This window comes from Asparagus officinalis, chromosome 5 (genome assembly GCF_001876935.1).
Source record: "Asparagus officinalis chromosome 5, Aspof.V1, whole genome shotgun sequence".
NCBI classification, from domain to species: domain Eukaryota; kingdom Viridiplantae; phylum Streptophyta; class Magnoliopsida; order Asparagales; family Asparagaceae; genus Asparagus; species Asparagus officinalis.
In genome coordinates, this window is record NC_033798.1 from 18439115 (window position 1) to 18453879 (window position 14765).

At 36.9% G+C, this 14765-nt stretch overlaps 2 protein-coding genes and 1 long non-coding RNA gene across 4 annotated transcripts; all 3 read right to left on the bottom strand.

The window, feature by feature from the left end:
* LOC109843122 lies at positions 971 to 2939 on the bottom strand. 2 transcript variants are annotated; one of them, XR_002247527.1, is made up of 3 exons: positions 2671 to 2939; positions 1708 to 2586; positions 971 to 999 (listed from the first exon to the last, which is right to left on the bottom strand). It is a non-coding gene; the product is annotated as an uncharacterized LOC109843122 (long non-coding RNA). The 2 variants fall into 2 exon arrangements; XR_002247528.1 differs by lacking the exon at positions 971 to 999 and having other exon boundaries at positions 1694 to 1866; positions 1951 to 2586.
* LOC109841587 lies at positions 3758 to 4380 on the bottom strand. Its single transcript, XM_020410545.1, has 3 exons — positions 4143 to 4380; positions 3963 to 4062; positions 3758 to 3845 (listed from the first exon to the last, which is right to left on the bottom strand). Exons 1-3 carry the CDS (start codon positions 4363 to 4365, stop codon positions 3758 to 3760), a joined length of 411 nt encoding a protein of 136 aa, XP_020266134.1. The 5' UTR covers positions 4366 to 4380.
* On the bottom strand, positions 5844 to 6701 carry LOC109841588 (ATP-dependent DNA helicase PIF1-like). The gene has a single exon (XM_020410546.1). The coding sequence runs from the start codon at positions 6699 to 6701 to the stop codon at positions 5844 to 5846; it is 858 nt and encodes a 285-aa protein (XP_020266135.1).

Genomic DNA, 14765 nt, shown 5'->3' on the forward strand with positions numbered 1-14765 from the left:
CCATAAATACCTAAATTGATAATACTATCGTGGTTTTCACGTTAATATCCCGGTTGACCTCAAGATGTAGCATAGCAGAGTCAGTAAGACATCAGATAAAAGCATTCATATATATTCATGATAGGGAGTGGTCAATAAAACTCTTCTCATGAGACATCAGATTCTCATATACAATCATTAACATGAATGTGTAATTTTGCTATGTATATAACTCATGATGAGAGAGGGGGGGCAACAAATCTCTTAAGAGTCGCAGGAGTGAGTGGAAATTTTTCTGATTAGTCAATCATACAATTGCCAGGTAACGTGCAAATGCGTGCAAACCAAATTGAATGAATTTCATGACTCAAATGCATTAGTCCATAGTCTTTATTTATCTCGTGTGATACCAATAATAGCTTATGATTTAAGAACAAAACCCATATGCAAAGTACAATAATTATGTTAACAAATATAATTAATCAGGCAGCTGACTCATAACTATCTTCTAGTCAACAAATATGACGGATGTCAAACATAGTATCTTTAGGGACATTGTAGCATTTTCAGCGGACTATATAATTATCCAACCATATGTGGATTTTTCAAATATCTATAGAATTTGGAAACATATATAACTTTTTAGTACGTAAAATCATAGTTTGGTAGCAGGTATCAACCTGTCATATTTGATCCATATACGATAGAATTTAACTATCGAAACACGTCCAAGAAAAAGGGTTGTGCCATCTTTGAATTTCAATAATGTTTATGAATATAATCACATCTACTCATGATCATAATAGCAACTCAAGGTGCCTTCTTGGTATTTCCCAAGAAACAAGGTAATCATAATCCATGTTGATTACTTTTATTGAAATTTTATTAAGCAAAAGAAAATTACAGGGACGCATATCCTGTTAATTATGCAGTACTTTCAATATAACGAACTTATTCTATAGAATGGAACGTGGCTTGGACAACAACCTCATTTTCTCGGACCATTGACCTCCTCCGTAGCTACACAAACGAAGAAGAAGGAAAAAACTGTAAGTGCACCAAGTATAGCCTTCTGCTCATGCGGATCATACCACAGATGTCCTCACAACCTATAATATTTGACTACTCAGGAGAGGGACAAACTACTTGATCATTTGTTTGTAAAAACTTTGTTCAAATATCGAACTATCTTCACCCATGATTTTTTCAAAGGTATTGAATCCTAAATTGATCACATGATTTATTCAAAGGTATTGAATCCTAAATTGATCACCGTCCATGAAAAAATGTTACCTTTGTCCATTGTCGAAGAAATGAACTTAACGTGCATAAGTATAATGTGAATCATGTCATATTGAACCACAAAAAAGACAAAGAGATAAGAGGAACAAAATGACAACAACCCAGAAACTATATCCATCAAGATGCCAAGATTGCATTGTGTTTTCAGTGTTCTGAAACACAATCTCGATGAAATCATGCAAACCAAGTCGAACGATAGGCGTCCCAGCAACTTTAGAGTCGAATTTATACTATAGAAATATGTCCAAGAAAAAGGGTTGGCGAATGGATTTTCATGTACATGAATAGTTTGGACAAAAATTTCGTGATTAAGATATATTTCTTCAAGCATGAATAGTTTGTAGTAAAAAGGAAAAAAAATGTGATGCAATGGTTTTGTAACGCTATACAGGTTATCCATTATTTTGTGAAACAGAACAAACTTACCTCACTTCTAGCAAAGCTGTCCATCATAACAGATGGTCTTACAGTAGATGGTTGAATAGGAAGAAGTCGTAATATCATCCAATCCGGACGATCATCTTTCAGTATGAAACCTAGTAGTAGGCAATCTTCATTGATTATTCTTTTAAGAACACTGAGAACCTGGCCATGTCATAAAACAGATACAAATAAATTTGGGCTACTAAAAGAAATAAATTAGAATAACAATTTTGTAAAATTAGCTACCTTCTCTATAGAAAGCTATTGTTTCCTCTCAACAGGTTCAGGAAGTTGTGCTTGGTCATCATATTTCTTGCAAAGGACTCATCAACAATAGTTTGTGTGCAGTATAGATAAGTAAAAAATAGTTGACATGCAAATTTAAAGTAATAAAGTGAACTATTCTCTGAATATGTATTTAGATTCACATAATTGAATGTTAAATTTAAGTTAATAACTGCAATAACAATCAAAGCATGCAATAGTTATCAAACAACTATATGAGCATATGCGTATAAATCATAAATTATCCTAACAAGTTAAATTCATCAGTTCATAATCTTAAAAGCATATGAAAAGCTCATTTGAAATCCTTCAACCAATTTGTAAATGTAATTAAAATTAAAAAACATTCATGTTTAATTTTTGTGGGCCCTTGATCAATCCTTCTCCACCTTTATCTTTTTTTTTTGGTAAATCGAGAACCGAATCATCATCATCATCAATGTTGATTGTGATGTCTTCTTGGATTTGGATTTCTTGTACTATTATCTTTCCTTGTGCACGTTCATCCTTTGATTTCTCATCCAACTTTACAAGGAACTTGTATGTCTTTTCGATGTTGAGAACAAACTTTTGAAAGAATGAACTCTGATTTTTTTTCTGTTTTAATGAGGAAAAAATTAAGATCTTATACATGAAACATATTGTTTTATATGTATAAAATATAATAAAGTAAGAAGTTACCTCTTTTATATCATCCATGAATTTTTGAGCATTGCATCCTATCAAAGTTTCTGCTGTGTCAAAAAGTGTGACTCTTGCATTATCTGTTTCATCTTCCACTATGATTTTAACAACATACCTACATTTTGTATTATCATTGTGCATCAGATGATATTTTTATATTTAATCTTTATATTTTTCTTTCATGAGTAATTGATAGTACTTTACCTCGGTATACTGTCTTCATTGTTTTTTTGACAATTTTAACATTTGTCATAAATAGTTTTGTCTACTTTTTTATTGCAGCCTTTGCATGAGTAGTACCACACCTCATGTCTATTTAAGATATTACTTATTTTTCCAGTAAAGCTGCCATATTGTGCCTGTAGATTTGTAAAAATTTAGTTAGTTATAATCGTAGTTTAAATATATTTAGTAAATAAAATAAGAAATTATAAAATAATTGAAAAAATATAGTCAAAAATGTTTTTTTAAAAAATTAATGTAAAAGTAATAATTGTAAATATATTTGAAACATCAATGAAACAAGATCTATTTATATCAGCTTGTTTTGAAACTGAAGCTCTTGATTCATTAATATTTTATAGTAGGATTTTTAATATCATACCTTTGATGATTTTTGTGAAGCTTACATAATGTCAACAATATTCATTTTCGCTGCATTTTTAAATAGCCTTGACAGAGCACCATTAGTCTTGATCTTGTCTTTTGAAAGAGCCCTATATATAATTTTAAAAATATTTAAATTTTAATTTATTAAGTTACCTTTTTTATTTGAATTACCATTCTCGCATGTCCTTAGCAAGTTGTATTTCAGGGTTGATACATATTGTTGATGTAATTTACGAAGTCATGCACATCTCCCCTACATATATAATAGTTATAATTAGAATTTGATATTTATTGATAAATAATTTACAATTAAATAATAAAAAATATTACCTTTGTACAATGATATTTTAAAATCTGATAGCGCTATTATAGTTGTCTCATGCATATTTCCTTCAAACCTTTGTACAATGATATTTTAAAATCTGATAGCGCTATTATAGTTGTCTCATGCATATTTCCTTCAATAATTGAACCTTCATTGCCAGCTAAAATCTGATAGCGCTATTATAGTTGTCTCATGCATATTTCCTTCAATAATTGAACCTTCATTGCCAGCTAAGTCTCTGAATAAAGTTACAGACAATGTTATCTCACCGTGTAAGAAAAGTTAGACAATTTTAGGTTAATATATTATATTTTGAATAATTAATTTATTATGAAATAAAAACATGCGTGTATACTCTTTGTCTACTATAATGATGTCCCGCCTTGTGTCCGCCTTATTATATCTTGTAACGTACTTGATCATAGGCTTGACATTTGCTATCATTGCAAGAACATCTGCACATAAATTTATAATAATTTTAAAATTCATTTATAAATTTTTAAATTAAAAATAAAAGGTGTTTACAAATACTTACTTATATTCCTTGTATCCTCGTTGGAAATTGCGTCTTTGATTGAGATAAAGTTATTCAATATCTTATCAAATTGAAACTCTGCTTTTGATTCTTTGATAGAAATGTTCTTAGTCAATGTCAACTCAATTGACTCATGTACATTTCCATAAAGCGGGTTTATTGGTTTGACTTCTCCATTTGAGATGTAAACAACATGATTCTTCTGAAGCATGTGCTTGTACATTTTAATAGTTTCTCCAAACATAATACCTTGTATTTTTTTTCCCTGCAAATATTACTAATATTATCTCACAAATAACTAATACATTAACATTCATTTAAGCCTAAGATAAATAAGATAAGTAATAGATGACGCAAGTTATGTATAAATGTAGTTTTATGTGGGAAACTTTTAACTAACCATTCTCTAGATTTTACTGAAAGAAATCTATAATCTTCGGGTCCAAAAAAAAATTACCTTTTAACTCATCAACAAAACTAAACTTATTTATATAAAGTTACCTGTTATTGAATTAGAATTTCTACTACTTACTAATAAGTCATTTGATCTCAATTAACAAATTTAATCATTTATACGGATTAGCTCTTTGTAAACAATTTCAATAGGCGCTACTTGTATAAACAATTCCACCAAAGTTTTTCAACACCAACTAAGTTGAGGGGCTAACATGATAAATTAATATGCTCAAAATTTAGCTTGATCATGCAACTAAATAATAAATTTATGGTAAATATGCTTATTAAAAATTTAGTCTAAATAATAACTATTTTGTTGCAGTGTGTATATAATGTTGTGTTGATGTCATATTCCAATTATTTAATTGCTTATATTGTTAGACATATGTAGACAATTAATTTACGTAGAATTAGGAAGAAAGCATGATATTTGTTGTATAAAATTTGCGAAAATGAATTACATGTTGCTTACCTCTTTAATAAATGCAGGAATTTTTTTTATATGATCTTATACACAGTAAGGTGATAATAATTAATATAAGAATAAGCATCAACAATTATAATTTAATTTATATTTATAATTTATAAATTTTAAAAAAATTAAGAAGGCTCTGTATAGATTTAAAATAACGATTGCTATGGCATGATAAAAAGTGGTGCATATTGTACTTAAACATTGTATGTATTACTTTATTTAAGAATAAGTATCAACAATTATCAATAGAATTATAGCATGTAGAATATTGCTACATTACGAGTCGGTAAAAATTATTTTTAGTAGTTTTCCTGATCCTTTGTTGTTCTCATAAGATGACTCAATAGTTCTTAGGATAACAACATGAATGGTCCACTCTCTTTGAAACTTTTTTAGTTGGCGTATTTGGATGTGTGGAATTGGTGCTTCGTTGGTGGATGACATTGTTCCTGTAAGATTTTGAATAGTTTGTTATGTATAAATAACAACGCATCTGAAGTACTAAATAAACTCAAAATAAAATAAAATGAGACTATTTCTATATCAAAGGTGTGATACTAATTATAGTAATTTGAATTTATTAATTAATATTATTTACTATGTTTAAAGTTATTTTAGTTTTGATTAGTACATGATTTTGAACGAACATAGTGAATGATGTAATAATGAATTGTAATTTTTTTAAATTATTTTTAAGAAAAAAACTAATAAAATTGCAGCTACTTATTATATAAGTTCGTAACCTTCAAAAATATTATTGGTCATTTGAATTATTCCTCGTGGTCCTTTGGCTGGAGAACTTCCTTGTATACAACATTCTTTGTGTATTGTTCCTCTTCTGCAAATTTTCCATCTGATGTTATTAAGACTTTGGTTGTCATCATAGAAGTATCCCGCGATAAAGCAACATATAATTGCCCATGAGAGAACACTGGTTCAGGTAGATAAATACCTACGTTAGGTATTGTTTGCCCTTGGGATTTATTAATTGTCATTGCAAAACATAATCTTATGGGAAATTGTTTGCGTTTGAACTTGAATGGTAATCCTTCATCTTCTGCTGGTGACAATGGTATTCTTGACAAGAAAACTTCTTTCCCAGCATGTTGGCCCATTGTGATTTTAGCTTGAATTACATTATAGTTAAAATCTTGACATACCATTCTTGTACCGTTGCACAGTCCATTAGTTGGATCCAAGTTCCTTAGTAAAATAATTGGACAATATTTTTTCAACATCAGCTTGTGTGGCGGTAGTCCATTAGGGAGCAGAGTGTTCAAAAATTCTTCTTGGTAATGATGATTAGTGTCATCAACTGCTTCATCAAAGCTATAGAATTCTTTTCCTTCTCCTGGAAACCTTTTTATTAGTCTATCATTTAACATGTCAACATATTCATTTTTTGTTGCAAGGATAGCTCTATCTTTCATATAGTCAATAGACTTAAAATTCTCATCTAAAGATGGAAAAATTAAATTTATGAGAGAATCTTCCGGTAGGTCATCACCTTGATTCTGGATCAATATTGCATTAGACAGTTTTATGAGATTCTGGGTCACTGTTGGTTCATCTCCATTCCCAATCCTAAGAAGAAATTCACTGAATGCTGTGTCTGATTTTGCTCTCATATTTTTTGAAAGTTATAGTTTGATCATTTTGCTCCATAAATGTGAGCTTACTAAACTTTCTTTAATAGTTTGTGATCTTGGAGCGAGGCACCACTGGTAAAACTTATCTGAAATCGCCACCAAATACAATTACTTTTCTGCCAAATGGTTCATCTTGATCCATTAAATCTCTTAGTGTTCTATCCAACGTTTCAATTGCAACGTGTTTAGCCATAGGAGCCTCGTCCCAAATTATTAGACGAGCTATTCTAATGAGTTTTAATGTCCCATCTTGCTTTGATATACCACACATAGATGAATCTGTTGTTAGGATTTTGATTTTAAATCTGGAGTGTGTTGTTATTCCACCAGGCATTATTACAGCTGCGACACCTGATGTCGCTGTAGCAAGAGCTATCATACCTTGCGATCTTATTGTGGCAAGTAGAGCATGATATAAATAAGTCTTCCCAGTTCCTCCAGGACCGTCAATAAAGAAAACTCCACTTTTATTTGCTTCAACTTGTGTTAATATTGTAGTGTATGCAGTATGTTGTTCATAGTTGAGTTTTGTTGCAGCATTTAGATCATCAGTTGGGATTTGTACATCTAGCTCTTCTTTTATTTCTCTTGGGTATGAACCTTCCTCTGAAATAGTTTTTGTTTGTAAAGGTGGCAAATCAAATTTTTTAATATCCTTTCCCATACTCTCTAAGTAGAAGTTAATATTGAGAAGAGTATCATTTATCACTGAAGCTCTAGTAGCATTTGGTTTCCTTGAGAAGTCTTCAGATAATGATTCAAGATATTGATCCCACAAATAATTAATATCTGTGGGCTCACAATGAACCAATATAGTTGCAAACAAATGTCGAAGTGCTGTTGGCATTTGGAAGACGATTGCTTCATCTAAGCACTCTCTTATGCTATCATCAGATTCCAAAAGACCTAATTTCTGGGCTGATTGCTTGAAAGATTTACAATGAATACCATTTACCGTCAGTAGATCCTCAAATGATGTCGGACACCTAACGTGAGTAAGCAATAGTCGCAAGTAATATCTCTCTCCTTCAATTGGATTAGCCCCGTTTATTCGACCTATCACTTGTCTTTGTTTTCTTGGACTCCAAGATTTTGATGTTGAATCCAAAACATAACATTCAGGAAATTCCACATATAATAACTCATTTTCGTGGTCCTTTTCATGTTTCTTCTTGTTACCTTCTTTAATTTTTTTACACATAGTAAAAAATTATGTAAGCATCGTCTTGGAGACATGTTCCAAGTAAATCAATTTCGATAGGTCTTGATGTTTCCAATAAGAAACATATTGCTGATTTGGCATGTGAAGTTATAAGTTAATGACAGCCGGGAATATCCCATTAAGATGGAATTCATATATTCTCCAGAAAGCTTCCTGAGCTGATACCCATCTTGCATCTTGAAAATTTTTGATTTCATTCACAACTTTTTCACCTTCATTATACTCAATGTTTACTGCCACTCTATCATGGCCTTTATATATGTACTTATAAAGGTATTTCACTACTTTTATGCCTGAGCATATTTCAACATCGATGTGACAGTTATAACGTATCAGCAAATATGGATTGTAAGGTACCACCCATTGATTATTAAGAATTTTGTTTCGAATCAACATTGTTCTATTATTTTTGCTCCTTTTATAGATTGGGTAAGCATCTTTCGCTTGTACTGATCTTGGAGAAAACTCTCTAGGGTAGTGATACTTGCACTCGCCATTTTGCATGCAAACATTCTTCATATTTAACTCTCCACAAGGGCCATGCATCATATGTTTTTTTACCAGTTCATATAGAATTGGATTTTCATACTGGTCTGGAATTTCTGCTGATACGTACTTATCATAATGATCTGATGATACGATTTTGTGCTTTCCCATTAGAATAATTAACATGTTGTTTGCGGGAAAAATCGTAGCTTTCATTGAAGTCATTGTGCTCTTTGGCAATTGTTTATCGATTACACAAAGATCCAGTCTTTTTATAAGATCCGGTTACAACAAAATCAAAGAAAAAAGAAAAATTACAACTTTCCTCTTCTCGAACAAATCGCAAGATCCTCTTTTGCGGTCTCTTGCTTGTGTGGGTTCTTTGCCTGCGCCGGGGTTAATCCGTAGACCACTGCGCGATCTTGATCCGGTCGGATCTACACGGTATGACGTGTGTTATTTTACAAAGGAAATAACAGCCGAGGGGATTATTTCACCAAGGAAATAATAGCCCTAAGTAATCGAAATCGACCAAGCGAAATCAATACTCTTCTCGGGATCAAAAACCAAGTTTTGATCTGGAGGATGACCGTGTAGATCTCAGATCTGATCTCTCTCAAACTCCTGCCTTATTTGGCGTGGATGATCACCAAGAACCAGATCTGAAAAGTCCGAGTCCTCAAAGCTCCAAAGCTCCAATCTTTTTTAGTCTTGAGTCTTTAATCCAGCAGAGTTTCCCCTCTCTAAAGTCCAACCTCAAAAACAATGAGCTTAGGGGGCTATTTATAGGCTCTTCAAACCAGATCTGGGCTCAGATCTGGGCCCAGATCTGGGTGGCTCGGCCTAGGTGGCTCGGTCAGGCCGAGACACTTGTGAGTATCTCGGGTATTTTGATCATAACTTTCTCATATGATCTCCAAATGACCTGATCCAAGATGCATTGGAAAGCTGACAAAGCGATCTACAACTTTCATGTTTTGAGTTTCTTCAGATTAAAATCGGATCATGGTTGAAATATTAGTTCTTTGTGCGAGCCACCAAATGGTGGCTCGGCACTGTGCGAGCCAGTTCGTACGTTCCCGGGTATTTTGGCTCTAACTCTCTCGTCCGATCTCGGAATAAGGTGATTCAAGATGCGTTAGAAAGCTGGAGAAGAAACCTACAACTTCCAATGGCCGAACCACTCATGGTGTAGGCTTACAATGGCCGAAAAACTCATTGTGTGGGCGAGACACAACTCCTGGCTGAGTTGTTTTGCCTTCGTACGTCCTCGGGTATTTTGGCTCTAACTCTCTCGTCCGATCTTGGAATGAGATGATTCAAGATGCGTTACAAAGCTGAAGAAGAGACTTACAACTTTCAATGGCCGATCCACTCATGGTGTAGGCTTACAATGGCCGAGCCACTCATTGTGTGGGCGAGACACAACTCCTGGCTGAGTTGTTTTGCCTTCGTACGTCCTCGGGTATTTTGGCTCTAACTCTCTCGTCCGATTTCGGAATGAGATGACTCAAGATGCGTTAGAAAGCTGACGAAGATACTTAAAACTTTCAATGGCCGAGCCACTCATGGTGTGGGCTTACAATGGTCAAGCCACTCATTGTGTGGGCGAGACACAACTCCTAGCTAAGTCGTTTTGCCGTTTCGCGTGTCACGTTGACTCGTATGCTTCACTAATTCATTTCATACATTTCGTAACTCGGAGGTGGATGATGAGTATGTGGGCCACTTGGAAGTGGGCGGTGAGCGTGTTGACCACTTGGAGCTGGCCGGTGAGCACGCGGGCCACTTGGCGATGGCTGGTGAGCACATTGGCCACTTGGAGGTGGCCGGTGAGCGCACGGGTCACTTGTTTCGTTTCATACGCTTGTCGGTGTCAGATGATCCTCTTTGACTCGGATAATCCCCTTCGACTTGGATAATGGCGTTCATCACCTTCTCTTTGTCTCGAGCTATGCGCAGACACCTATAGGCATTTTTAGACGCCTACAGATACCCCCTCCAAAGTATTTCAGCCTCGTTCTTTTATAGAAGAGACTGGAATACTTTGGATATGATTGTCCCAACCTTCAGTCGGTGTAACAGGACCTTGGAATAGCTTCTGTTCTTGATTCCTTCAATCCTTCAGGCTATTCGGTGCTTTGTCGAATGTCTGTAAGGGTTCCGGTGCTGCATTTATTGTTTGACCGTTGTTGGAATTTTGAACTTGAAGTCGATTCCTGATTTTCTGATCTTTAGCTCGTGTTTGTTGGTTCAACATAGAACTGACCATCGACCTTTACTGTAACGCGTTGTCCGGCGTTGATTTTAGTTGTAACGAGTTGACCGACAATTGACACAGTTTATACTCGTACGTTTGTTGGAGTCTCCACAGTTTAAGCTCTTAAGGCGTTGGAGCGTGGCGGTCCTAAATATTGGGCTGCAGGACCAACTATTAAAGCTGATTCATCCGCACGTGTGGATCTTATCCCGAATTTGTTGGATGTCTAAGTCACGAGACCAACTAATGGGGCTGGTGCGTCAATGACTTTCGCATATATAGGAGTTTTGGCAAACCCTCAGCCATCAACGGGTTTGATGCGCCTTTACCGACTACCGTTTGAGTCGGGCTAGCATGCGTATTGTTTAAGTCCGTTTCGCATGTGACGTTATGCTAAAAGAGTTAACCATTTTAGTGCTACGATATTGAATACGTAGACTTCGTCTTTCTCCTGTGAAAAGACTAAACAGCAACGTGTATCAGACGTTGACTTAGGATTTTTGGCAAATCCTCAGCCCTCAACGGATTTGACATGCTTTTACCGATTACCGTTTGAATCGGGCTTACATGCGGATTGTTTTAAGTCCGTTCCGCATGTGACGTTGTGCTAAAGGAATGAACTCCCTTAGACTTGATGCTACGACTTCGAATACGTAGACTTTACTATTTGTTACGGGAATAGGCTACCCGGCAGCGCGTGTTAGGCGTTGACTTTAAGATTTTTGGCTAACCCTCAGCCTTCAATGGATCTGATTAGCCTTTACCGACTACCGTTTGAGTCGGGCTAGCATGCAGATTGTCTAAATCCGTTCCACATGTAACGTTATGCTAAGAGAGTGAATTCTCTGAGACTTTGTGCTACGACTTCGAATACGTAGACTTAGCCATTGTTACGGGAATAAGCTACCCGACAACGTGTATTAGACGCTGACTTATCCCTACTTAGGCTTCGGGTTAAAAGTCCCTAGAATCAGGTTCTGGTGTCATTTTGGACAGTAAAAGACTAACCTGGCGACGCGTGTTAGGCGTCGGCATATCCTTTCTTAGGATTCAGGATGAAATTCTCCATGCGTGTAAGGCATGGATTTTGGTGTTATTAATAACAACCCGCTACAATGTTGAATATGTGGGCGGGTGTTCTTTTTAACGGTTAAGAACTAACCGGCAGCGCGGGTTAGACGCAGACTTATCCCTGCTTAGGTTTCAGGATAGGATACCCCAGAATCGAACTCTGGTGTCTTTTTCTACGGAGAAAGACTAAACCGGCAGCGCGTGTTAGGCGCAGACTTATCCCTGCTTAGGATTCGGGACAAACTTCCTAGGATGAATCCTAGATTGATAAATTTTTGAAAAAGGTTGGTGTGGGAAAGGAAGAATTTTATATTCTATCTCCCAACGCCGAAGAGGAAGAATTTTATATTCTATCTTCAGCTGGAAAGGAGACTCGAGGTGGGATCTCCACCCCCAGAATCTGGAAAGGTGAAACTAAGAGTGGGATCTCCACTCCGAGAATCAAAAAGATTCGGATAACCCTAACTGTCGGAAGGTTTGATTACCGAACTAAAGATGAATTTCTCATTTATCGAGAGTGAATTGTGGTTTTGGTCCTAACTGTAGGAAGGTTTGACCAAGCAGGAGTTTGATATGACCCTAACTGTAGGAATGTTTGATCACTCGATTTGAAAGTGGACCTCTCGTTCATTGGAGGAATCGAGAGGGGATTTTGATTGTGGCCCTAACTTTTATAGGTTTGATCTGAAAGCAAAGAGAGTGGAATACAAGTAGCAGTAGAAATACTGGTTTGTACTGGCCACTCGATGAAGGGTTAAGTAATCAGGACTTAACACATTAAGCTTTGGAAATTGCCATGAATTGGCGGACAGAAAATTTAGTGGACCCACCGTCAATTGACTTGATCAGTGGGGGGATTTTTGTGAGGAAAGATTAATCTGTCAAAAGGATCGAATCTCATCTCAACAAGATAACTCATGAGAATTAGTGAATTTGATAACAATAATGGAAAACATTCCGACATTTAGAGTTTAAATGTGGATGTTTTACTTATCACTTTTATAGTGATTGGGTTATCCCTAAGAATATCACCCGTGGTATTCTTTCGGGAACTTCCCGATACATGAATAATCCACCCCCAGCTTCCCTTGTGGAACTGGGTCCGACATTGTACTCAGTTACATGACCGGGTTATCCTTAAGAATATTACATATAAAAATTCTCCAGGAACTTTCCGTGAAAGAAATAAAACAGTTTAGACTCATATACATGTTGGAGTATCAGGGAGCAGTTTAATCTCTTATACCGATCGGAGGATTGAGAAGCAGTTTATACTCTTATACTTGTCGGAGTCTAGAAAGGAGCAGTTTATACTCTTATACTTATCGGAGTGTTGCCGTTCTCATTTGGCTTATCCTAGCGCTATGACGCCGGCTTCAACCAAGGTTTGAATGCTATTCTTGAGAGCAAAGCAATCCTTGGTGGGATGAAGGACCCTTCTGTGGTACGCACAGTACTTTAGATCCGCAGTATTGTCAGCTTCCTCCTGATTTGCGATAGGTAGTAGCTTGATCTTGTTGTTTTCAAGGAGGGATTCGAAGATGGCTGGAACGTCTTCGTCCTTGAAGGAATACTCTTTTTGGAGTTTCGGGTCCGAAGTCTTTTGCTGCCTTCGGGATTGCTGTTGTGACGTTTGATTAGCACTACCAGTAGCTGCAGGTGCTTTGCCCTTTCCATGGGAGGCGAAGTTTGAGTTCGGAGGATTCGCCGTCGGTTGACTCCTCTCGGATTTCTTCCTTCGGAGGAAGCGTTCGGCTTGCTCTCCTCGGACCTTCAAATCCTTCCATGTTTTGGACGGTGTTGTCCCCATTGCTTCCAACACGTCCAATGCAAGGTTGTTGTGGCAAGTCTGGAGAATGAACTCCTCAATGATCGGGTCCCGACAATTCATTGCCTTGTTCCGGAACCTTTTGACGAAGGTATCAACTAATTCTCCGTCTTCCTGTTTCTCGTCAAGCAACGACCCGATGGATATCTCGGCGTCGTCATCGAAGAAGTTAGCGAGAAATTTAGTCTCCATGTCGTCCCAGCTATTCACGCTTCCGGGCTTGAGGCGGCGATACCAATCGAATGCGGCTCCACGAAGAGTGCCAACGAAGGACGTTACCATCAGAGGCTTGTTACCAGAGATAACCCCCAGGTGTGATTTGAAGTAAATCAAATGCTGAGTGGGTGAACCCTCCCCATCAAACGGCGTGAAGTTGATTAGACTAAACTTCGCCGGATAAGGGATTGATTCCCATTCTCTTGGGTAGGGACAAGGAATGCCCGTCTTCTTCATCTCTTGAGTGGAAATCAACGTATTGATTTTGCTCTCGAGGTTTTTAATCTTCAAGCTTTCACCTGAGTCTTCGTTAGCATTCTTGTTACCACCCCTGCATTGACGGGAGGATTATTGGCATTATGGGTTTCATTCGTACCTGTGTCCTCATCTTCCAGATTAACCTGGTTACGACGACTTGGCTCGCCTTGCCGGTTCGTCAATGCTTGGATTTTTTGGTCATGCATTTCTCTCATGTTCTGCATGGCCATCTGTATTTCGAACCTGAAGCTCTCCTGTTGTTTAGCCATGGCTTCTTCGAGCATCTTGGCCACTTGTTCCGCACTTATCATGAGTGACTCACGGGGTTGTCCCTCGCTGGATACCGTATTATCTGACGCAACTGCAGAGCCGGCATCCGATTCTTCATCTTCTGAAGGTAGTCTTGTCCGAACCCTACCATAAGTTGCTCGTTTGATGGTTCCACTTCTGAAGGTAATCTTGTCCAAATCCTACCATAAGTTGCTCGTATGATGGCTCCGGACTGCAGACGGGTTACACACCGGGATACTTCCGGAATCGACTCGGGATTATCCTGTGTCGATGTCCCTTTGCTGGTCATATTCGTGGTGACCCTCGGAAATTCTCCATCCTCGACTACCCTTCTTCTTTGTCGGAAACGCCTAGGCCTTGGTTTTGGCGTTTTGGTGCTGAGCCTTTCCAAAACCGAAATTCTTTCGGGGA